The sequence below is a fragment of the Lepisosteus oculatus genome, chromosome 19 (assembly GCF_040954835.1).
Source record: "Lepisosteus oculatus isolate fLepOcu1 chromosome 19, fLepOcu1.hap2, whole genome shotgun sequence".
Lineage (NCBI taxonomy): Eukaryota > Metazoa > Chordata > Actinopteri > Semionotiformes > Lepisosteidae > Lepisosteus > Lepisosteus oculatus.
In genome coordinates this window covers 3,618,327-3,643,028 of record NC_090714.1, presented here as the reverse complement: position 1 = coordinate 3,643,028, position 24,702 = coordinate 3,618,327, and the positions used below count along the sequence as shown (strand labels likewise).

The 24,702-nt window shown below is 48.0% G+C and overlaps 1 protein-coding gene across 2 annotated transcripts; it reads left to right on the top strand.

The window, feature by feature from the left end:
• The first annotated feature begins 1,858 nt into the window (after positions 1-1,858).
• Positions 1,859-24,449, top strand: ccnf (cyclin F). Of its 2 annotated transcripts, none has more exons than XM_069180745.1 (17): positions 1,859-1,938; positions 3,469-3,623; positions 4,650-4,756; positions 4,952-5,019; positions 6,127-6,320; positions 7,891-7,944; positions 8,452-8,556; positions 9,588-9,665; positions 11,387-11,538; positions 12,129-12,293; positions 12,862-12,985; positions 13,741-13,921; positions 14,656-14,743; positions 19,189-19,288; positions 19,569-19,705; positions 19,992-20,152; positions 20,965-24,449. In XM_069180745.1, exons 2-17 carry the CDS (start codon positions 3,513-3,515, stop codon positions 21,336-21,338), a joined length of 2,199 nt encoding a protein of 732 aa, XP_069036846.1. In that variant the 5' UTR covers positions 1,859-1,938; positions 3,469-3,512; the 3' UTR covers positions 21,339-24,449. The 2 variants fall into 2 exon arrangements, with proteins under 2 accessions (XP_069036846.1, XP_069036845.1); XM_069180744.1 differs by having other exon boundaries at positions 1,887-2,079.
• The last annotated feature ends 253 nt before the right edge of the window (positions 24,450-24,702 follow it).

Below are 24,702 nucleotides of genomic sequence, written 5' to 3'. Positions count from 1 at the left end.
GTTACTTCCTTTACTCCACATAAACGCACTTTGACTACAATTCGGCTCTGGGGATGTTTGTCTAAAGTTGTGTGCACTCTTACTGGTTGATACGTTGATATCCCATCAACCCATTTCCTTATCATCTCTCATTACTATGGCCAGTGGCTCCCAGCATTAAACAGAGGCGTTCCAGGGCCAACAGACACTTACACGCACAAACTCCCACCAGGGCCAGCTTTCCCAGCAGGTCTTTGGGCTGTGGGAGGAAATCGGAGCACCTGGAGGAAACCCACACAAACCTGGGGAGAACATGCAAACTCCACACAGACAGCGCCCCAGGCCCGGAACTGAACCCAGGGCTCCGAAGCAGCGACTTTGACCCTAAGCATCAGTCCCAAACCCACATACAAAAGCCACAACACCCTTTTATTGCATGGTCCTCGAGATATTCATCACAGCTCTGGGACAGTAGTGCAATTACAAATGATTAATGTAATTAATAATCTCCTCCCAGAATCAGAAGTGAATCACAGTGTTTAGGGACGTTGGCAGAAGGTTGCAAAAGATCCAGAATCACTTTGGAAATCTCTTCCATAATCCTGACTTTTGTCCTGGAAAACCTGCGCACGTTTCCCTCAACCATACTGTACATTTAATGGCTAGTCTGACACACGGGAGTTTTCCACACATGTCCAACCCTGACCCTTCACGCCAATGTCTTTGATCCAGACAGCATTTCACCATCTGTTTAAAATAATAGGAGAAAGGTAAATGCACATTAGTGTATTTTATATACTGGGTGCGTAAGCACGGGTGTTATTTCTGCAGTATCTGTCGCTCTTCACATCTGTGTTTTGCTGGAATATCTCGGCAAAATAAGGAACTGAAATCCCAACAGAATCACACTTTAGTTTCAATCGGATGCACACGTTACAGATGGAATTAGAGGAAATGGATCACACGCGGTCTGTCCTGAAGCTGTTTCCGTACCCAAAGGGGTTAGAACACTTTCAGGTGGGAGGGGCGTCTTGACTTCTGAGTAAAAAAGATTTAAAAAGCGTTTTGTGTTCTGTGGTGAGGTTTTTAAACGCACTTCGAAGTGTCTGAGTTAATTGCCAATTGGACAACTGCTGTTACGATTTTGATTTAAAGCATTTGATCGTCGCATTGAGCAGCGCAGTGAGACGTGGCCGGTTGCCTTATTGACAAGACCTTTGTGTACTTAGTAGCAACGTCCATTATATTGTAACGCAACCCCGAAGCCTTACAATATTTTATTTTGGCTAAATCAGTGTTTCGTACCGTACCTTGTTGGTGCACAATTTCAATAAAATGTTATGTCTAGGGAAACGTTCGAACAACAATCCGTGATGTGGTTTATGATGCGTTTAAAACGCAAACTTTACGATGGTATTTTTGTCGCTATGAGCATGCAATCAATCATTTCTACCGTGGATCTAGGACGTGAAATAACTATATGCTAATAAGCTAAATTCTTTCACACGACCGAGCTTCGCCAGGCTCGGAGCTGGAGAACCGCGCCCATTGAGGTATACCCAAGTCTCCGACGTCCCTTTAAATTGAGTAGATTTAAACTCCGAATCATACACTTCACTACAAATCCCAGAGTTTAACACTCCGGGGCAGGACGCGCAAAACTTCCCTCTTTCCATCCAATGACGTGCCTGCGACTTAGAAGCGCGTAATTCGAAATCGCGTTGCCCTGGCCAATCACCAGCTCTTTTCTTAGCCCTCCCGTGAAGGCAGCCAATGGCTGGAGCGGGGTCGATTCTCCGCCAATCACGATGGCCTTACGAGCGGAGTGGGCGGATCGACGGCCCGTCCAATGAAATGACGAAGTTGATGTTTAAACTGGGCGCGCGGGCGGAGCGTCAGGAAGTCCGGGGGCGGGGACTCGCGGTGGAGCTGGTTGGGTTTGAAATCTTAAACTTATTGGTAATCTCCCCAGTTTTAAATTAAACCCACTTTTAAGTTTCCTATCGCAAAGAGGCGCAGTAAAGACGTTTTAATCTTACATATTTATATGTACATAGTATTTAATTTTTCATTTAGCAACGCTTAAAATGAAAGCAGGCGGTGAGTATGATTGCATTTTGCTGCGGTTTTGCAACTGTTTCAATTTGAAATGTATTTAAAATTCAGAACTGTGACCTAAAAAGTGCGGCGATGTTGCATTTAAAATTGCACTGCTCTTGATTCCGTAACGTTAACGTTTCGTTTTTTTATACGATTTAATAGTTTCGGGAGATATATATATATAACGCCACTGCATTCTTTAAAATATCAAGCATACGTAAAATAGAACTTTTGTAAAATGTATTTTATAAAAAAAATGAACGAAACTTCAGAATACTGTGAACTACTGTAAAGAAATAGTTTCTGTTGCCTGCATGTTTCGTTCAGATCTCTCATTTGCCTCTCGATTTTAACTCTGAAAATCTGGGGACAGTATTAACTATGGGGGGCACTTTATGCACGGCAACGTGTCCTGTAGTCCTGTATCTAAGTAGTCCTCAGCCACAGGTCGATCTGTGCTAATATACATTACATACCGTAAGTCTAACAGCTCGATTAAAGGCGTTTACCAGCTTGCATTGTTGTAAAAGTAAACGGAGGAGTCAGGCTGGGTGCTGATTTTCTGCAAATAATAAGGCAGTGTTGCTCATTCCGACCCTGGCAGGACAAAGTATACATTTTGATTCAGGAGTGGGCCAGGAAAGGCGCCGGGGTTATCTTAGCCCGGTTACTGACAAGGAAGTACCAAGGTGGTCGAGAAGGAGGGAAAGGTTTAGTGCTCAGTGGGGCCGGGGGACCGTGAGCGTCCGACGCGTATTTGCGTGGACTCTGTCCCGGTGGTCTCCCCACTCACGTCCCAGAGGCGCCGGGGGCGTGTGAGGCTTATCCCGCCGGCTTTCGGATGCATTAGCATCTCAGAAACGCGCAACGTTTCGGCTGTGGAGCCTTCTTCGGGTGTGCTGAGGGTGCTCGACTCCCGAAGAAGGCTCCACAGCCGAAACGTTGTGTTTATTTCCTTCTCTTTCCAGCGCGTAGTAACCCTTTACTTTGTTGCTCCGCAGCCTGCGCCCGCTGACCGTTCAGTTAATTGTCCTATGCACACGTGCGATGAAATGCTCATTTGCAGGTGTGCTCCAAAACAACAGCCATCTAGGAGACGCCTGAAATATCAACGCGGAACAGGAGCCGCAACAGTGCGTTAATGTAACTCGCCCCTCCCCAGACACCGCTCCCTAATCTATTAGCGGGTGGGAGGAATGTCACGCGTATACACGAAGCACCGTGCAAACGGGTGGGACAAGGCTGGGTTTTAATGAGTTTACATCCAAAGGCCCCGTCCTGTCCACACGCGGCGGCTGACGGGTTGCCCTGCGCCTGAAGCCCGTGCTGTTGTGGATGGGGCTGTGTTACCGCGGCTCTTACCCCGTGCATGTTGTCTCTATCCCCCAGTGCTCCACTGCCGCTGCCCCAAGTGCTACTCGGCGCCGGTGCGGATGCGGGTGCGCAAGCGGGCGCCCGCGCTGACGCTCCTCGGCCTGCCCCGCGAGGTGCTGCTCTGCGTGCTCAAGCACCTGCCCGCCCAGGACCTGCCCTCCGCGAGAGCCGTGAGTCTGACCCCCACCACCCCTCACCCCTCCGATCCACCAATAATTATAATTGCTGACACTTAGATAGCGCTTTTCTGGACACTCCACTCAAAGCGCTTTACAGGTAATGGGGACTCCCCTCCACCACCACCAATGTGCAGCCCCACCTGGATGATGCGACAGCAGCCATAGTGCCCCAGTACACTCCCCACACACCAGCTCTCAGTGGGGAGGAGAGCAGAGTGATGAAGCCAATTCATAGATGGATGTTCTTGCACACAATGGCTCTAGTGCAAGAACGGTGTGGTGTACAGTTTCCCATGGGATGGGGACAGGGTACGGGGGGGATACTGATGAAACCATCTCTAGTTGGCCGGTTCTTTGCTCGGCTTGGCAAATGCCTGGTTTTCCCCAAGACAAGCCAGGTTAGCCTCCCAGGTATCCGAATGGAAATGGGAAAGGACTCCTGTCCCGTGTCTACAACCAAATGGAAAGCCGTTTTGTTACTGTTAATGGCTGATGGCTTTTTTTTCCCTCCAGTACTGAATAATGAGATCAATAGCCAGACAATTTAGAGGGCTCTTGTGCTGATGAGTAGTAGCTGTAATCGAACTTGTCCCTTGTAGAGAAGTTCAGTCACCATTGTGGTGACAGATACCGTGCTACACGCGCAGCTCAGCTGTGTTTTAGATGATGCTGTCAGGCCTCCTGAATCTTACCTCTTGCTCGTACTGGGGGATCCCAGGCGAATCACTCTTTCTCGTGTGAAATCTGTAAGCTCAGATCTGAAACCGCCAAGGGGCATTGGAACGTTTGGTTTAGGGACAAATGTCTTGTGATTCGCGAACAGCAGGCTTGTCGCAGGGGCGTAGCCTTAAGGTGAGGAGTTAAGTTTATTTGGGGCGTTTTAATCTAATCTAATGTACAGTGCATCTGAGGACAAGAGTCATTGGCATTCATTCTTGAAGGAGACAGATCTCCGTCATTGCACAGCATCCCGATGGATGGGCCGGAGTAAAAGCCTGTTTCTGGTTGTCCTTCCAGGTCCACCCCCTGCTCCGCGATCTCATTGACAGCTACACCAGCGTGTGGGCCAGGGTCAGTTTCAAAGATTCCTGGCCGACGCCTGACAATCTCTGGCTCTTTGAGAGGTAAAGGCTGAGATCCACATCCGTAGTTTTCAGGTTTGACCTCTCCGTTTCAGTACCTTGTTTTTACTATAGCATGTCACTATAAATGTTTATAGGTGGTCATTTTGCTTTGTGCGTGGTTGTTTCTAGGCTTTCTGGTCAGGGTTTAAAAAAAAAAACCTTTGCTCAGGCTGCTTTCTTTTTTTCTTCACTCAGAGCTGCAGAAAGGGGGAATTTTGAAGCCGCAGTGAAGCTGGGTATAGCCTACCTGTACAACGAAGGGCGTAAGTTAATTAGTCCCTTTCTTGTTATCCCTGGCCTTTTCCCTCATTTGCTTTTGCTCTTAAAGGGGAGTTGCACCCCTGTTTTTAGATTTCGGGGTGAGAAAGAACCGGCGTTGATGAGTGCATTTCAAACCGCAATAACAGTAGAATGTCCACAGTAACTTGCAAGACCTCCAAATTACCTCACTAACATTTTCAGGTGTGCGTAGCGCCTTATTCTGCGATTCAGAAAGAGGCAGCAATACTTCCCGTGATGCGAAGTGGCCCTTTCACACTGTAACCAAGCAGGTTTATGAAAACATCTCTTTTCATCTAATGGAAGTATTGCTCTCGCCTTCCAGACGGTTTTGCCGACGAACATTACTTGTTACGTCGGCATGCAGATCACGTTTGAACACTTCCTCAGTGGAATGTCTGCGGCACGACCTGTAACTATGCACTCATAAGTCACATTACTCGAGTCATTACAGGGACTAGTGAGCAGGAAGGGCAGCATCACGACATGACTTGCGGTACTTTCACAAAGTGCATGGTTTTGTGCTTTGTTCAGAATTTGTCGAATTTCTCTGTACCGGCAGTGGATGTTTTTGTTACCGAGATTTAATAGCCAGCCTCAGTCTGAGAAACTGGGACTGCAGTTCCCCTTTAGGTGCCACGTTCTTGTCCGTAGAGTTTGGAATGCCCAGTTGTGTTCTGGGTATTGTCCGCGGTGGCGTGCGGTCGGTCGCGATCGCAGGGCTCGGCCCGTGCCCAGACTTCGCCATCTGAGCCACTCGGACAGCCCGGTGAGCGCGACGTAGCTCCATTGATTGGTTTGTGACTCAGAAGTTGTTAATACTGGTTATTCCTGACTGTTGTACGCGCTGGCTGAACGCCCAAATTGTGAGCTGAGGATGTTAAAAAATCCATCAATTAAGTTTCTAACTGCTTTATCCAGAGCCTGTCCCAGGGTAAGGCAGGGTACATCCCTGACAGGATGTCAGTCCGTCACAGGGCAGACGCAAACACTCGGCGTGCACACTCCTCGCAGTAGAGTGTTCAGCCGTGTTGTGTTGGGAGACGCGGGTCCGTGCGAAGGAGCTGACGTCTCTCTTTGCCCTCCGGCAGCGTCGACGAGCGACGAGGGCCGCGCGGAGGTGTGTGGGGTCAAGGCCTCTCACTTCTTCAGCCTGGCGGAGGGCCTGCGGGCCTCGGCCGACCCGTTTGTGTGGGTGTTCGTCCGGCCCCCCTGGTCCACCTCGGGCAGCTGCTGCAAGGCGGTGGTCTTCAAGCAGCTGCGCGTGGAGTGCGAGTCCTGCCCGGTGAGTTAAGCAGCTCTTTCTCAGAGAATGCTCCATGTGAGGAGAAATCTGTGGTAAAGTTTTTTTTTTTATCTTCTACAAACATCCTATTTTAAAATATGTTTGATGGGTCATACCCGCATCGCCATTTTCTTCAAACTGTTGAGAAAAATCTCACCTAGAAGACTGGTAACAGGAGATGGGTCAGTAACAGGAAAATATTACTCCAGAATGTTTCAGTGCTGATAGCAGCTTGAGTACAAGCAGTTTCTTAAAGTTAATTGTACACAGGATTAGTCAGGGGAGAGTTAGAGAGGTCACGTGGCTCCCTAATCTTCTGTGAATAATTTGGTTGTCAAGAAAGGAACAAGCCCTAGCTGACAAGATGTATCTGTTAGACTAAAGTATGTCAGAGGCAAAACTGTACATTTATAGTTGGGGCCTTTTGTCTTAAACCCCACCTCCCAGGCCAGTGCACTCAGCAGTAAGTCTTTGGAAGAGTTAATGAAAAGGTGTTGCCCTCCCTCAATGGGAATTTAGCTTTTCTAAACTGGTGACAGAAAGATGAGCAATGGCTCATCAAATACGAAACAAAAGTGATCAAACTGCCCTGCAGACTGTTTAAGAAACCTAATTAGTTGCACAGATAAGACATAGAGTTCCTCTCCCTGTGATGTCTTGTGCTTACATTCCGATCCCATGTTTATGTTGGTGTTCCAGAGATACTGGTGCCGAAGTCTCTGTCCAAGGCAAGGCGGTCACTGTTATAGATATCACTAATTTTGCTCTGCCAGACGTTTTGTTCCCACAAAGTCTGGGTACACAGTTGATCTCGGTCTGTGAAACCAGCCCTTAATGATTTGCAGTCTTTTACCTGAAAGGTGTTGGGGGGGAGTCTTATCGTTGATGAGATTTGAGGGCAAAAATTGCTTACCGTGGCAGGAAAAACTCAAGAGCCAAGTACACATTGCGTATTCATCTGCTGCTGGGTATTTTATGAAACAACCTTTGCAGAAAAATACTATGTGGTATTTTTCTCCTAATGTGATCGGACTAAATTATACATTCTGCCCTTGCAAATAAAAAAACAACAACATAAATGTTACAAGAATTATTACTGTTGCATTATTCTCCTAACCAGCCTTTTTTTTGCTCCAGTCATTATTCAAGATGTGCTCTACAGCGCATAGCTGTCTGTTATTAATATAATTGCAGCTTGTCCAATGCAAGTACTTTACAGTATTGTTCTGATGCGTGTTGCGATCATTAGTGCTTTCTGGTGCAGATGGGTAAGAGATCAATAATGAACGTGCATATTTTTAAAAATTTCACATTTGTACCGTCGATTTCTGTGAGCTTGTGGGAGTGTGGAGCAAGTTACCAAGCCATAGTACTGAAACCAATACCCTGGTCTCTTTCAAGAAAGAGCTGGTGGAGATCTTTGGATCAATACATTCCCATCTACCAAAAGAGCTAGCTGAGCCACATGCCCCCCACCTTGTTTGTAACTATTCTTATATTTTTATTTTTGTTTGTGTTTTTTTTTCTGGTCTTGCCACTTCTGAACGATTTCTGTTCTTTTTCGTCGTAGGAAAAGAGAGGATATTTGCTGCACTGCCTTGCTAGAATCCTTCAGCTGTTTGATGTAAGTTTCTTGTTGCCGAGGTATCTGTCCATAATGTTAGAGATTTTATTTCAGGTTTCCTTTTCTCTTTTAATTAGTGTATCCATCCAGATTTTTTTTTTTAATCAAAAACATTTGGGGCAGTGCTTTTGACTCCTAGCTGCCTTCTTGATCTCACTGGCACTTGAATTATTTTGCGGCGGCCTGTAGTTTACAAGTCAAGGGAAAACTGTTCTGACCTTAATGACTATTTAAGCTTAGCTCCCGAGAGGAGGGGTGGGGTATGACTTTGTATTCCCATGAGGGCTGCATTATCAATGAAATTACCTCTGCTGTCCATGTTCAGAGACTGGTGATGCCCTAATAGCATTCATTTAACAACCTGCGCCATCTCATTTTCTAACGCTGATCTATGACCTCTGTGTTTTATTGTGGAAAGTTTTTGTCTCGGTGGTGTTGGCAATATGCTTCGGCCTACCCTCGCGGTCGGCGCTTCTGACTCTCGCGGGCTGTGCCTTGGTCTCGCAGGACGAGGAGAAGCACAGAGAGGCCCTGAGCATGCTGGAGGAGTCCTCCCGACACGGCTGTTTACAGAGCTCCTACCTCCTGTGGGAGTACAAGAGGAGGACAGCGGTAAGAGTCCGGTCACGCTGCACCGACGGGCTGGACGAGCTGAGACTGTCAGAATCCCCCGAGGCGTCGATAAAGTCTTCTCGGGGGATTACTTTATTGACAGTAAGACACCAAGCAGAGGGCGCGAGGGGGGAAACTGTGTGGGAGTGCGTTTAAAACCGAAAAACGGGAGGCCCTTCCTTACACAGAGGGTGGCGGGAGTGTGGAACAAGCTGCCCGGCTCAATTGTGGAGATTTATATCCTGCCTCCTTTCAAGAAAGGGCTGGGTGAGATCCTTGGATCAATTTGCTATTGACTTGCGTAGCCATCTTCCTTTCTTATGAGTGCAGAAAAGACCTGCCTGATAAATTAAAAGCCAACATGCGCAGAGGTTGAAGGCATTGAAGGCCCAGCTAACATTCTGAGTCTTGTTTTGCTTTTTGTGTGTCTGAAGGTTGTTTTAATCTTGTGTTTAATCTAATTGCTGTGTAAAGCTCAGTGTGGTGCCTTTAGAAAGGCGGGACACCAAGCTGCTGGCGTTTGTTCCAACATAGCTCTCAGTTGCACAACTAAACCCTTAATTGACTTAATAATGGGATCACTTTGATCTGTTTGATGTTTTGAGCTCTTAAACCCACTGGACGTGGCCTTTTAACTGTTTCACTCCACTTAGTAACCCAGGATTCCTAAACTGCAGTTTGTTTTTTTTTCCCCCACGCAACGACGTTCCGATGAAGCAGCTGGAACTTAAGGTGCAATAATTAAAAAGTATCCTCCAGCAATCGAACAAGTCTAAAAACCAAGAGTTCTGTTAAAGTTGAGTCCGTTCAGGGTTCAGTTGTGAAACTGAAGCTCGGCTGGCATGAAAACCAGCCAGTGTCTGGGCCTTCTGCACTGGGAATTCGAACCCCTGACCTAGACTGTGCCCTGGCGTTGCCTGTGCAGCAGATCTGGTTAAGAAGAGAGAGGACATGGCCTGAGGGGAGACCCCAAACGGGGGATTTTAAGAAATGCGCAGGTGTTCATCGCCTTCCTGGTTTCTCCTCTCCAGATGGGCGATCCTGGCAGGTACCTTCAGTGTCTCCGGACTCTCAGGGACTACGCAGCTAAAGGCTCCTGGGAAGCACAGGTAGGCAGACGCAGAAAAGGTCCAGCTGCACGCTGACTGCTTTCTGATGGGCTTCTTGAGTAAGTGGTGCCCTATTGGCACCCGAGCCTATTTTAAGGAGTGAATGGGGAAAAAAAAATGTGTGCCGTTTAAGTGTTGTGCAGCTGCCAGCAGGAGTGCTCGCTGTCCTCTTTTCACATGAGAGGCTACATCGATCCGGGGGAGCGGAGATATTGGAGTCCTCGTTAACGCACCTGAAGCCGGAGTGTGGGAACCCCTGATTGCATGCGGTTCTTTCACTGTTCTGACTTGCCGTGCCCTGTCGCCGGGGTCACCGAAGGCTCTGGGGATCTTCGCATGAATCTGACCACTGGCGCGTTCCGCCTTCGGAAGGCTGGTTTAAGAATTCCAGAGGGAGTTTGCTCTTTGCCCGACCAGTCGGTGGGATAAACAACCTGAGAAAACCAAGAAATGTGCCAAATGCCCATTGCACCAAGAGAGGATAAAAGCAGATGAGGCACTTGTTTATTTCCCTGTTTGTGTAAGTGGTTCCACGCGCTGAGAGAATGCCTTCTAATGTGCAATTACAGTGCTTATGACTGCAGTTAAAGAGACTCGGGATGGGATCTAAAGGTAGGGGCTATGAGATTAATGCTGTAATCAGCATGCGTGTGTCAGTAATCAAGTGCACTCCTCTTGCCCTGGGGTCGGGGTCATTTTGCTACTCGGCCAGACATAAGCTTGGCTCCTGACATTTGCCAAGCTAACCGGGGCTATAGGTTGATATTTCGAAAATACTGATGCAGTGCTGACCCGTGTGCGCAATGCGTATGGAGAAGGGCTGCATGCTTGACATTTCCTGATACGACTGAAGCATGGCGATTGTTTTAAATTCGTGCCGCCCGCAGTAGTCGGCCTTGTTTCAGCAGGAACAGGTGGAGATGAAACGGCAGAAGTGACTGCGGAAGGTCCGTCAGTTTCTGGGTAGTGGAGGAGTGATTCTGGGTAATTGAGTGGAGTCACTTGCTGTTTGGGCCTCTATTTCCTGCCAGCTGGTGTTAAGGGGACAGGGGAAGGGTTCGGTGGTGATGTGGCATTAATGAGACTTTTCTGCTCCAACCCGTCAATTTGCGAAATTGTCGTGGTGCTGTGAAATCCTGCTTTAGACCACCAGGCTATAATTTTCAACACAGCTGCGAAATAACCGCCACGAGCAGAACTGCACGTCTCCTGGGCCGAGCAATCTGACATGTGGGGAGGCTAGCGCTCGGTCTGTTTTTTTTTTTCCTGTCCAGCCCCCGGTCATTGGGATCTCGGCTCTTCTGATCAAGACTCGTGCCCATGGGTTGGCGTTGCTGCCTCGCAGCCCTGGGGTTCAATTCCTGGGGGCGCTGTGTGTGTGGAGTTTGTATGTTCTGCCTGTGTTGGCGTGGGTTTCCCCGCGCAGTCCAAAGATAACTGTCGGGTTCACTGGCTTCTGGGAAAAGTGGCCCTGGCGTATCTGTCTGAGCGTGCCTGTGATGAACTGGTGTGCCACCCGGGGTGTAGCCCGCCTTGCGCCTATTGCTTGCTGGGATAGGCTCTGGCTCCCCCGTGACCCTGAATTGGACGAAGTGGTTCGAAGATGGATGGATGGACTCGCGGCCATTGTGTGTTCTCCCGTGGGGCGTGACCAGATGCTTCCTGGTCCGGCGCTGGAGGTGTTGCTAATCGGCCTCTCCTGTTCTTGATCCCCCCCCCAGCTGGCGCTGGCCAAGGCGTGCGGAAATGGCAACCAGCTGGGCCTGGAGCCCAGGGCCTGCAGCGAGGTGGTGGCACAGGTCTTCCTGTCCTCTACCCCTTTGCACAGGAAGGGCGTGGTCATGCTGCAGAAAGGGCTGAACGACACCATGAGGTACAGCCGGCAGACTGGGCAGGGGCACTTTTCATTACTCCACTAGTTCGGTCTTGACCAAGGATTCCTGGCTGGACCAGTCCCGGTTCACTGCAGAGACTTATCAATCACCTTAAATACTGCAATTTATACACACTGCATTGCAGCCTAATTATTAAACGCTGTGCAGTATGTTTGAATCATCCAGTCGGGTAAAATTTGCCTCCCGGATAGTAATTAGTCATTGGGGATTTTGGGGAAAGATTGGTCATCGTTGGGGATTGCTCTTTAGAATGACACTTGCACACTGTAATAGTGGAAGGTACTATGGTAGTGCACGTATTTAAAGCTCCATTAGTAAATGAGCTGTAAGCAGAAGCTAATGGAAATGGTTGGAGCTTGAGTAAATAGCTGTATGCATCTAAATTGTACAGGAGGGAACAGGTCCCCTTTTTCTTAAGGAGAATAAAGTCATATTGAATGGATGCTACTGACAGCACTGGACATAATGCAACTAGCACTTCTCCTGCTGTCAGACCTGACATTATTAAGGGTGGTGGTATCTGGTAGCATGAAGATGTGTTAAGGGCGTTCTCTGCGTGTGGCTGCAGGTATATCCTGGTGGACTGGCTGGTGGAGGTGGCTACCATGAAGGATTTCTCCAGCTTGTCCCTGCATGTGACGGTCAGCTGCGTGGACCGCTACCTCATGCTGTACTCCGTGCCCAAGGCCAGGCTGCAGCTGCTGGGCATCGCCTGCATGGTCATCTGCACCAGGTGAGGGAAGAGCCGTCTTGAACCTTCTCCCTGACAATTAAGGCAGATCCACCCACCCAGTTTCTAACCTCTTTATCTAGTACTGTCGCGGAGGAGCCAGAGCCTATCCAGGCAAGAGGTAGGCACAGGGATACACACGCACTCGCACCCAGGGACAGTTCTCCCAGAAGCCGCTTAACCTGCTGGTATTTGGACTGAGGGAGGAAATCGGAGCACCCAGAGAAAACCCATGTGGAAGAGGGAGAACATGCAAACTCCACACAGACAGCGCCCCAGGTCTGGAGTTGAACCTGGGACCCTAGCGCTGTGAGGCAGCAGTGCACCACCGTGCAGATTAAGGCATCTCCTAATGTCAGTTTACCGCAAAACTTGTTGGAGCTGGATGCAGGTTTGCGGAACAAATTATTCAGACTAATGTCCAGTAAGGTTTACCCACAAGTCCCTGCTGCTTTCCACTGATATTTTAGCCCTGGTTATGCTGTGGTACATGTGATTCATCACTTCCATCATGTCTTCTTATCCTTCCTGGGTTTTCCTGAAACTTTTTCTCTCCCCTCTCTATCCACAGGTATGTCAGTAAAGAGATCCTGACCATCCGAGAGGCTGTGTGGCTCACAGACAACACGTACAAATACGAGGACCTGGTGAGAATGATGGGCGAGGTCATCTCTGCCCTGGAGGGCAAAATCCGAGTGAGAATCCAATTTCTTTCTCTCTCACTTTGAATATTCATCAATTTAATTCTCCTGTTCCACACGAAAGAATTGTTTTTATTTCCAGAATTTAGAATACCAACGGGTTTGACCTACATATTTCCGACACCACTGTGAGGTCATTGCTTTCCTGTGTAGAGCTTCTGCACGTTTCGAACCTTGGCAGTACATTTTTCTGTGCTTATGGAGGAACGTCATGCATGTTGTCTGCTATTGAAGGGATACCACTTGTGAGATTAATGACCTTGAAGAAGCCAGACTCAGTGTTTAAAGCTCAGCGATGTGACCAGGCCCTGTCTGTCTCCACTGTGGACGCAGACTCAGTGTTTAAAGCGCAGCGGTGTGACCAGGCTCTGTCTGTCTCCACTGTGGACGCAGACTCTGTGTTTAAAGCTCAGCGGTGTGACCAGGCCCTGTCTGTCTCCACTGCGGACGCAGACTCAGTGTTCAAAGCGCAGCGGTGTGACCAGGCCCTGTCTGTCTCCACTGTGGACGCAGACTCAGTGTTCAAAGCGCAGCGGTGTGACCAGGCCCTGTCTGTCTCCACTGTGGACGCAGACTCAGTGTTCAAAGCGCAGCGGTGTGACCAGGCTCCGTCTGTCTCCACTGTGGACGCAGACTCAGTGTTTAAAGCTCAGCGGTGTGACCGGGCCCTGTCTGTCTCCACTGTGGACGCAGACTCAGTGTTTAAAGCGCAGCGGTGTGACCGGGCCCTGTGTCGGTCTCTCTTGCAGTGCCCCACGGTGGTTGATTATGGGGAGGTGCTGCTGGCGCTGGCTCCCCTGGAGAGGAGGACTGCTCATCTCTTCAGCTACGTCTGCGAGCTGTCCCTGCTCTACACCAGCCTGTCCCTGTACCCCCCCGCCCGGCTGGCCGCCGCCGCCCTGCTGCTCGCCCGCATCATGCACCGATACGGTACGGGGCCCAGGGCTCCTCACCCTCACTGCAGCCAGCCCCCTGGGGGGTCTCAACATCTGCTCTTGCGCCCCCCACCAGATATCACTATTTAACCTTAAAATACCTCGGCTTGAAGAAACAAGAGCTATTCTGAGATGCCGTGCTTCATTTGTGTTTTCATTGATTTACTTTCTTAAAAAATCCTGGCCCATCTCTGTCCCCCAGGGGATGAGAAGATCCCAGTCTCTTTCCTGAGCCCACACTCTTTCCTCCATTCCTGGTTCTTTTCCCACACGATGACACTGGCCATTGCACCGATGTAAATCGCAGGTGAAGGCACAGTAGGTGCCTTAACGGATTCGAGACGCAAACTAATATGTTCTTCTGACTTTACAAGCTGAACTCCTTTTTTTGACTTATTTAGAAACAAGTGATTGGATCTCTTATCTTGGTCATTGGGATTTAAGGTTAAGCGATCTGGAAATATAAAAGCTCCCTCAGCAAGAGCCCCTGGAGCTGTGGGGGTGAGGTGTAGCTCTCCGCCCCGAGATCCAGCATGGGGACCTTGAACAGGTTGTTCCCAACCTAACAGAATTGACTGTGCTAAGAATTTGGGTTCCAAAGGGGAGATGCTTTTCTGATGCAGGTGAAAGATGTTAACTTTCACGCCTCCTGTCCGAGCCCCGATATATGACGAGAGAGAGTCCTTAGGAAAAGCCTGCACTGATTCCCAGGTTTTCTTGTCTGTGTAGCTCTCCCCTGGACTAGCCACTTGTCGGAGTGCACTGGCTTCAGCCTGCAAGACCTGGTGCCCTGTGTGCTGAACCTCCATAAGAAATGGTAAGTAGCAACAATCGTGTCTCCATTGGTTTTCTCCTGCATGACATTTTTAGAACGTGAATAGTTAGGGTGTAAATTGTGGGGGTTATCTTTTTTTTTTTTTAAACTGCTTTTTGTCTGGCACTGAAAAGATATCTGCTGGCAAGGTTTGGACCAGTTTTCCTTTGAATACTTGCAGGCTTTTTGCATAATAAAAAAACTTCCCTAGAAATACAGCACACCTTAACTCATTATTTCTACTGGTCTGTTTACTCGTTAGTTCCTGAAGGCGTCTGAATCGTTAAGACAACCTTTCATTGTCGCATCCGTCTTGGCCAAAACACCTGTCTGGGAGTTAAGCACAGCTTATCTGAATGAGAGAGCTCCGTCATGGATACAAGATCCGCAAAACTGATAATGGTTTGCTGACCGTACAGACCGTTCATCCATTTAGTTTTGGGGAAAAAATGCTTTATTCCGAAATGAGGTTAAAAAATGAATTTTTGAACTGAAATGTGAGGGCAGTTTAAGAGGCTTTATTCTGCCCGTCTCGGAAGTTCCCGATTTTTGACCCAGGTACTTTTAGAAGTGCTTATTTTAGGAGATCTAGTCCCTGTTGGAAAGTTTTAGATGGATTTGGAGGCCTGTTGTCCTGAGAGCTGCTTTGTTAAACTGACTTGTTTAGCAGTTTTCGGAACCTAAAAATGGTCATGTGCTTGAGATTGCAAAGGAAGTGAGAGTCAATCTGATATCTGTCAAGTCTTCTTGCCTTTTGATCTCTGTTAAGTAACTTTCGCCATCAACTTGCAGTGTAATTGTAACAGTGCAGTAGAAAAAAAGCTGATCAGGCCTGTGAAAATCCCTGCATCGTGTGAAAGAAGTCACACGCTTTAAAAAAACAGTGTTTTATGAAAATTGTTGAATTGTCTAAAGATATATTAAACTCTATATCCAGCACTGGTAACATAATTCACATTTGATATTTGAATATTGCACTGATTTTAGGTGAAAATCTAATTTAAACATTTCTTAGCAGTGTGACGCTAGATTGTGTATTTTTAATAACGCCTACTCAAATCTGGGCAGAGAGAAATGTCCGCCCACGTACAGTATGTTTCATCACTCGTAGATCAGGACATCTGAGATTGTTTTCTTTGTCAGGGCTCTGTTAATATTTATTGCATATTTTGCGTGGATCTTGCTTTGATGTAGTACACCTTCTGGAGGATCTTACAGCCTGTTATTAACAGGCCTGTTTTGTTACATGTGCCTGTTGTACCAGAATTGAAAACACTTGACCCTTTTCTCCAAGACCTTTCTGGAGCACGGTGTTATTATTGTTCCAGCCATTCTTCTGTGAAACCGTGCTGCTTGGAAAAACCTGGACTGAGCACATAAGCATTAATCTATAAGGACTATCTGACCCAGCCTGGTAATTCCCTGTAGGCTGAGTGTACTGAGGTGGTTTTAAATTGATAGAGACTCTGTTAGGTGTGCAGCAGGAAAACAAACTGAAAAAAAATCCTTCTACCCATTTTCTTAAAAAAAATTATAGGGAACAGATAATACCATTTTAAATACAGATAACATTACACAACCATCCTTTTATAATACTAGCTTACCAGTTTACATCACACATGAACATTGTCTATTCTTATCTGTTCCCTTAATAGTTGATGATTATTTTGCTTCTAACCAAATTATATACAGTCAAAATAAGAAAGATATATACATTTTTTTTAATGATTTATGAAGAGGGGGGAAAAAATTATGTAGATATACAATTTTAATCCTGGTTTCAGTTATTCTCCATCTCCACAAATGTGGACCTTTAAAGGTTTAATGTAATTAACTCGCCTTATCTACCCGTTTTCTATCCCAGCAAGCCAAGGGCAGAAGGCAGGGTACACCCTGGATGAGACGCCAGTCCATCGCCAGGCACACACAGACAAACGCACTCACTCACACCAGGGACAGGTTTCCCAGAAGCCAATTAACCACAAGTAGGTGGGGGGGAAACTGGGGCACATGGAGGATACCCATGCAAACTAGGGGAGAACATACAGACTCCACTCAGATGGCACCCCAGGAGCTGAACCCAGGGCCCCAGCTCTGCGAGGTAGCAATGCTCACTGCTGCACTGCCGTGTCTCCCAAGAACTTTACCGTTCAAGTTAATTTGGAACTTGTTAAACCAACAGACTTAGTACTGTCCTGTTTTATGGCACAGCACTCTGCATGCCACTTTGAATGCTAGCAGCTTTCCTGTTGAATGTACAGCATTTAAAAAAAAACATTAAGTACATACCGTACCGTTGAGCACTTGTTGGTGTAATAGACTTAATTGATACTTTGGAGTAACTTATGTCCACCAATTTATGAATCACTTCCTTAAGGGCAGAGATTTGAGACGGTTTGCAAACGGATTAATGAGGTTTCCTTGCAGGATTGGCCCTGCAAGGAATTTGGGACTTTGTAGCCTGTTTGGTAGGGCTTGAATAGGGTCCGAAGGCAGTTCTAGACTCCTGGAATGTCTGCCTGTCCTCGAATTCAAGACCCAGTGTGTGATAGGTGCCACTTGTCTGGTGACATTGTGTTGGATTAAAAAACTATAGAAGAATGCCTCGGTCTTAACTAAACACTTGCCTCACACACCGCATTGCCTCGTAGAAACTAGAAACTGTAGAGACCATTAACCAAGTTAGCATCTCTTTGGAAGCCAGGAGGAAACCAGATTGACCTCGTTGAGCATGGAGAGAAACATGCAAACTCCACCCAGCTCACGCTTCAGTCTGCAATTAGTCTGACTCAGTTACAGGTTAATTCTTGTGTTTCCTCTATAACTGTGTGTAAAATGCTTGGGGGGGGATGTGAGGTTAAGAGGATTGGTCTCAGGGACTGCAGCTCATGTTTTGCTGCAGGGAAAAAAAAAAGATTCTAAATTAACATCTAGGGACCACTAAAGGTGTTGAAAGCATGACTCACAGGCAAGCGAGAGCTCTGTCAGAGTTGAAGCGAGTGACAGTACAGCCCCCACGAGAGTCATAGGAAGCATGTGTCACAATCTCAGTGGTGCGGCCACATGTCAGCCTTCTGATGTGTTGGCAGAGCTGAGGAGCTCTTTCAGCCTTAAGGTATCTTTTTTTTTTTCTCCCTTGTATGGGACGCTGTTTTAACTTATCGTTGGCAGAAGTTAGCACAGCATAACTTTGAAAATTTGCAGCGCCTTTGTGAAATGTTACATTGTGTTAAGTGCGGGAGGCCTTTGGTTCCTCGTACACATCTGTGCAGGGGTGTTAGACACTAGGACCGTTACTGTATTTCATATTACAGGCATTCATTTCCTGAAAGCCTCCACAGTTATTTAGAATAACTCGGGCTGTTACCAATGCGGCTTAGTCTGTGTGAGCAAACGCCAAGCTTGTCGTTTAGAAGCCTCATTTGCGTTGATCGGGATCCTCGGAGAACCCGAGCACAGCAGCTCATGGTGCATTTATACACGAGCAGCTCTTAAGAAGAGATGTAGAGGCTGTTCTGCCACATTTGCCAATAAAACGTAATGAATTCATCGTCAGGTGTTCCTCTTCATTAATCTAATTTATTCCTCTATACGCATCCACACAGCCAGCAAGCAGCTGTCTGAGTTACAAAATGCAGATCCATAAGATCCACTTATCTTAAGTGGCAGTGAAGATTACAGGAGGAGACTGCCACATTGTCTGTAGATGGGGCGCAGGGGCTCGGGGTCCAGCTCCTGGGGTGCCGTCTGTCGGGGGTTGGTTTCTTCTCTCCATACTTGGGGGGGTTTCTCCAGGTGCTCCGGCGTCCTCCCACGGTCCCAAGACGCACTGGAAGGTTAACTGGTTTCTGGGGGAAATTGGGCCCCAGTGTGAGTGTGTCCTGTCCAGGGTGTACGGTTTGCTCCCCCTGGCGCCGGAATCGGAAGAAGTGCTTGGAAAAACGGGTGGATGGATGTATGTGTATAGAAGAGGGGGAAAAAAATGGAAATTGGAAAATCGTCAAAGATTGTCGCACAGCAGCGCGAGTTTTGTCCCTCCACCGATTCCCCTTCCAAAAGAGAGCCGGAGGGATTGATCTGTCCGCTACTTATAAAGATGAATTTGACGGTTCTAGTAGGCACTTTCTAAAAATCCCTGTCTAGGAGCAGTTGCATACAACAGCAGGCTATCTGGGTGTTTGTAGCCTGTTTGGTCGGTCTTGAGTAGTGTAAGAAGGCCGCTCTACAGGAGGCTTGGTTTCCAGGTGGAACGTTCAGCACGCCTCCGTCTCTCGGCGCTGAGCAGCACCTTTGTGAACACGTCCGAAAAGGTGTTTTATCGAACCTCCTGTGACAGCTGGGGCTTCTCCAGTGCACCCCCGGCTTGTGTGCCTGCTGCCCGCCTGTCAAGGGGTATCTCCGAGCATACTGCCCTGCATAATTGCCCTCCTGCTCTGCTTCCCCCGCAGTTTCCATGACGATGTCCCCAAGGACTACAGGCACGTCTGTCTGACGGGGGTGAGACAGCGGTTTGAGGACGACTCCTACCAGCAGATCAGCAAAGAGAAGGTATTTCGTTTGCCTGGTATTATGATGCTGTCGCTGCGTACTCAGATTTCCAGTTAAGAGCGCAAAAAAGATGTTGCTTTTAAGCAATGCCTTATTATTTGGATAAAGGCAATTCTGATTCCATCTCGGCGTTAGTCTTCAATCACTGTTTGGGATCAAAGCGAGTCTCTTACGGCCACAGCAGCACGTTGAAGAGACGGGGCTGGATCTGGCCAAGACAAGTTGTGCGTCCTTGGCTGGGAGTCTGGCTCTGAGCTCGTCTGGCGTCTGTGTGTTCCAGGTGATGGAGTTCAGCGAGCTCTGCGCAGTCCTGGAGGTGAGGGAGGAGGACCTTGCCAGTCCCCAGCCCTCCGTCCCCAACTCCCAGAGCTCCGAAATGCACACGTTCCTCTCCTCTCCCGCGGGCAAGAACAAGAGGTGAGGGAACTAGCGCATCCCAGTCCGGCGGTACTTTCCCTTGGGCCGCACACCTGCAGAAAGGCCAGGTCGATGAACGATCTGCATTCAGAACTAAATGTCTCCTTACAGATTTGAAATCCATAACACAAATTTAGATCTTTAGGCAAAGGATCAAGGGAAAAAAAACCCCTGCCTTCTGTGTTGGGTGTATTATTTTACAGTTGCCTTAAAGGTAAGAAAAGGGCATGACCCATTTCACACCCCAGACTTCGGTGAAGCCTGAAAGCTGCCGTTTGCCTTGCAGGAGGAGAGAGGACAGCGTCCAGTCGGATCGGTGCACGCCCACTGCGGAGCTGTCCACTCAGGAGGAGATGCTGCTGGGTGACTTCCTGGACTGGAGCCTGGACACCTCCTGTTCCGGGTACGAGGGCGATCAGGAGAGCGAGGGGGAGAAGGAGGGGGAAGGTGAGCAACCCGTCGTGCCCTCTTGGGACATCTTTTAATGTCCTCATCATTAAAAGGTCCTGAAAAGACATTTGGAATTGAGGGGGTGCACAGCAAGGCTAAAAAGGTGTTTCAGAGCTTGCACTGCTGCAATGGAAGTCAATGAAATAGGCATCTTGAGCTCCTTTGATTCTTGAAGTCATGTCGTGTCATTTGCCAAACCGCTTTATGCTATATGGTGTCGTGGGAAGCCGGAGCCTACCCGGCAAGCAACGAGCACAGGACGGGCTACACCCTGGACGAGGCGCCAGTCTATTGCATTAGAAGTGCAAGCCAGTCATACATGGGGGCAGTCTGGAGGCCATGGTAAGGGCTGAGGGGGGAAATCTGACTCGGACACCGAGATAACTCCCTACTCTTATCGAGAAATGCCCGGGGATCTTTAATGACCACTGAGATTTAGGACCCCCGTTTAACGTCTCATCCGAAAGAGGGCGCCCACTCATGTTTATAGTGTCCCCGCCAGTATGGGCATTAGGACCCACACAGACCGCAGGGTGGGTGCCCCCTGCTGGTCCCACTAACACCTCTTCCAGCAGCAACCATAGCTTCCCAGGAGGTCTCCCATCCAGGTACTGACCAGGCTCAACCCTGCTTATCTCCAGTGGAGAGCTGCAGGGCGATATGTCTGCTGGCTCTCTTGGCTAAGTTTGCGGACTAAATGTTTTTATTTTCTGTGGAATGAACACGGGAGGCCTGTCCTTTCGAGGAGGCCTGAAGGGCTGCAGTCTGATCTCCGCAGCGCTGACTGTTTGCCTGTCTGCCCTCCCCAGTGATGGACCCCGCTGTCGTCCTGGAGCTGCCCGCGCTGCCGGCGGAGGGGGAGGAGCACTGCCGCGCGCTCTCCAGCGACGAGGAGAGCGGCTCGGGGGCGCGGGGCTCTCCTGGGGTCAACGAGGAGGAGGAGGAGGAGGAAGGCTCGTCGAGGACTCGAGGCCTGGCCTTCCGCTCCCTCAGCCTGCCCGCTGGCGACCCGGGCTCGGCACGCCCTCTGGTCCGCGGCGCCGGCCCCGCGGCGGGCGGGGACCCTGGCGAGCTCCCGCTGGCGTCCCGCAGGGCCCGGGCCGGCTCCCGGCGGCAGGTGAAGAGGAAGAACGCGGCGGAGCACAGCGGAGAGGACGCCGGCGCGGGGTTCCTCAGCCTCTGACGGCGTCCGGCCGCCGCCCTGCTCGACTCGGAGCCGCCGCCGCCTCTCTCCTGACGCGCTTTACACAGAGGGGAACAGGGGAGCAGATCGGACCGGGAGTTTATATCTTCCACTGCCGCGACCCGGTTTGACGTTCAGCTCCCAGCCCGGATCCCACAGAACCTCGGCCCGACGTCGCCAGCGCCGATCCACTGGGACCCGTCTTCCGCGGAGCCCGCGGCGCCTGATCTTGGTTCAGTCTCCACTTCTGTTTACATCCGAGACACCGGGTCAGCGTTCAGATCGGGTTCATTCGGGCAGCACTTCCAGCAGCCCGGAGGCAGAGGTTTTTTTTTTAACTTGAAAACTGTATTTTTGTTTTTTATTCTTCCTGAAATTGGGAATCCTTTACAATGTCGTAGTGTTGCAGGGCCTCATACAGTATATTGTATGGAACAGACGTGCAAAGTCCAGGTGTATCCTGGTAATAAAGCTCTCCTCCTCTGCCCAAGTGAGGAGGCGATTCCAGTGACATTATAGGATGGAATATGATGAGCCACTGATTCATAAAGTTTCATTAGTTGTCAAGTGCAAACAGTTCAGCATGTCGAGCAGTTAAAACTTTCTATACACTATCGCAAACTTGACCTGCTGAATCATTGTCACTTTAGCACTTCCTACACTTAAAAGTGACTCAGTTAACGCTTCTTGCTTATGTTTCACATAGATCTTTGTCTTTCACTTGGGTAGTGTTTGAGCTCTACAGTCCAGTTGCACACACATCTGTATTTTTTTTTTATTTGCGCAGAATCGCAGTTGGTTCTTGAACCACAGCTCTTTCTGGAATTCGAATTTTTCCAGCTGTGCGACTGCCGTGTTTCGGCGACTTTCCTTTCGCCGAGTTTAAGACTTGGATGACTACAGCTTTTTTTTTTTTTTAACACAGCCCAAGGTGTTGATCTGTTTCACTGCCGGGATCAAGAGTACTGTAAGACGTATAAAAACTGCAAGATTGTATGTGCTACCTTATTTGGGAAAATGTCTCCATTATACTTGAATAGACTGTGTTGAGGAACAAAAATGTTTACGCAGTGTTCTAAATGTTACATCTGTGGCCATTGTACTGGACTCAAGCTACTTCTGAGCCATTGTTGTCTTGGTACATCCTGAATATTTAGGCAGGGGTGTCCCTTATAGGCTGGGATTTGTGGTGGATTGTACCTTTCTACACGCTGTTATTTACTTTGCAACCTCTAGTGGTGGGATTTTTTTCCCCTTTACTTTAGAAAAGAACATGGTGTGTTTCCGCATGTTTGATCAGAACCACTAACCGATACCTCGGACCCGACCCTGAAAGAACCGTTTACCTTCTGATGCAGGGACTGTGACTGAAGCCATTGACAGTGGGTATTTTAAATTCTTTGAATTTAAAAGGTGCAACATAAAATCCATGCATTTCTATATCTCTCATGAGCCCCCCCCACCCCGTTTTTTTTGCTTCTCGGGCAAAATAAATCGTTAATTTCATTTACAAATCACAAACCCACCCGGGGTCATGTCTGTGCAATGCAGGGGTGGGGTTGCCCTTATTTTATATTGCGATCTTTTGATTTTATTAAAGCGCCATGTAGCTATTGGATGCGTTTTAAATTCTAAATACTGCAAAGCATTTAAACCTCTTTTGTCTGGGTTCAAGAACAGCATGCGGGACCGTTCGGGCTGTATGGTCCGTGAGGGAGAATCAAACTGCAGCCCTGTGTCAAAATCGTGTTATCCGCACTCCAGAAAAGTTCAGATCCCCACAGTAACTTTTTCCTGTCGCTGGATAGCTGTTCCTTTGCTGTTTGTGTTTCAAGACTTCTGTGAGCGCACATCTTTGACAGATCATTAAATATGGTCTGAAGTGACATTATCTTAGATAAAAACTTGATTAAGGACAATCTTTTGTGCCTTTCACTGCTGCAAAGCCTTAACCAACTGTGAAACGTGTGCCTTACTGATCTGTAGAAGGTACGCTGATTAGTACCTTGCATGCTGGAGAACTTTTTCTTTGACAGGAAGGCAAAAATAACCATTACCCTGCTGGTACAAGATCAGCAGGCTGTGGTCTCTGTGGATGTGTATGTACAGTGCATTGTCCAGACGTTTGTCATTCCTCAGCCGTGTCACACTTGAAGGTCTACGAATGCAGGCATCATAGTTATCCCTTTGCTTTTTGGCACGGTCATGTTTTGCTCATTCTTCCTGGAGGGCAAACAATTTAATGTGGCACTGATGCTGAGGGTTTAAAAAAATGGCTTTTTTTTTCTTGAGTTTGTCATGCAGAGCGCTTGCTTTGCAATGTCCCCAAAAAATGTTCATTCATAGACTTTTCTATGAGCAAAAATGTGTGATGCAGAAGTTCAGCCAAAACTTTAAACCATTCGAATAATTCCACAGATAGCATTTGATATCTACTTGTGCAGTATAGTTAACCATATAACTACGTTGCCAATTTTGCTGTAGAATACAATAGTACTGTGTATTTACCAGAGTATTTCTAAGGGGTGGGGTCAGTGCAGAAGCATTATTCTGCACAGTAATTGATTTGTACATACCTTTTAGCCATCATGACTTGTATTTTATTGTGTAAATATGTATCTTTATTAGTGCTGAGAAAAACTGCTTACTTGAACTTCATATTGCATGTGTCAATTTCTCCACACACTTGCCTGTCTCTACCTTTAGGTGGTGCTGTGAATTTCCCGGTGTTTATTTTTAAATGGGTTTGTGGTGGTTTGCCCCACATCCCAGCGTTACGTCGGTATTTTTGTTGTTTCTTCCTTGTTGCTGTTCTTACCACAGAGGACCTCAAAGCGGGACAGGGGCTCAAAATCAAAAACTGCTCGTATGCACTCGCACGCACGCGCAGCGTTTTGGAGATGCGCCGAAGGAATTCTCAGCTGCTGTTTGACGTGTTTGGATTCATCAACACTAACGTCACTGAAAGGGTTTAGTGTCAAACGTGGACCATTTTCTGTTGAACCAATTTATGGATATGATTTGTGACGATGCACATGGTTTTTTTTAGATGCATGATTCCTGGTGTATACAGTATTGAATTGCAGCAAATAAACTCTTGTGAGCAGGGAAGTGATTAATCTGTTTTTATTTGTTGCATTTCTTTCATGTGATTTTGTCTTTTATTTCTTAAAAGGTAGGATTTCTAACTCTTACTTTTTCCCAGACCTTGCCTCATACTCTAAAACATTTATGATCAGGGGACATCAGATCCCTGTGGGTTCTCCGTAGATTAAAGTACACAATCTTGAACAATGCATGTTGTTAAACAACGTTTGTTTTTTAGAATTTGTTTAGAGCTATTGGGGGGGAAAAAGCATAGCAG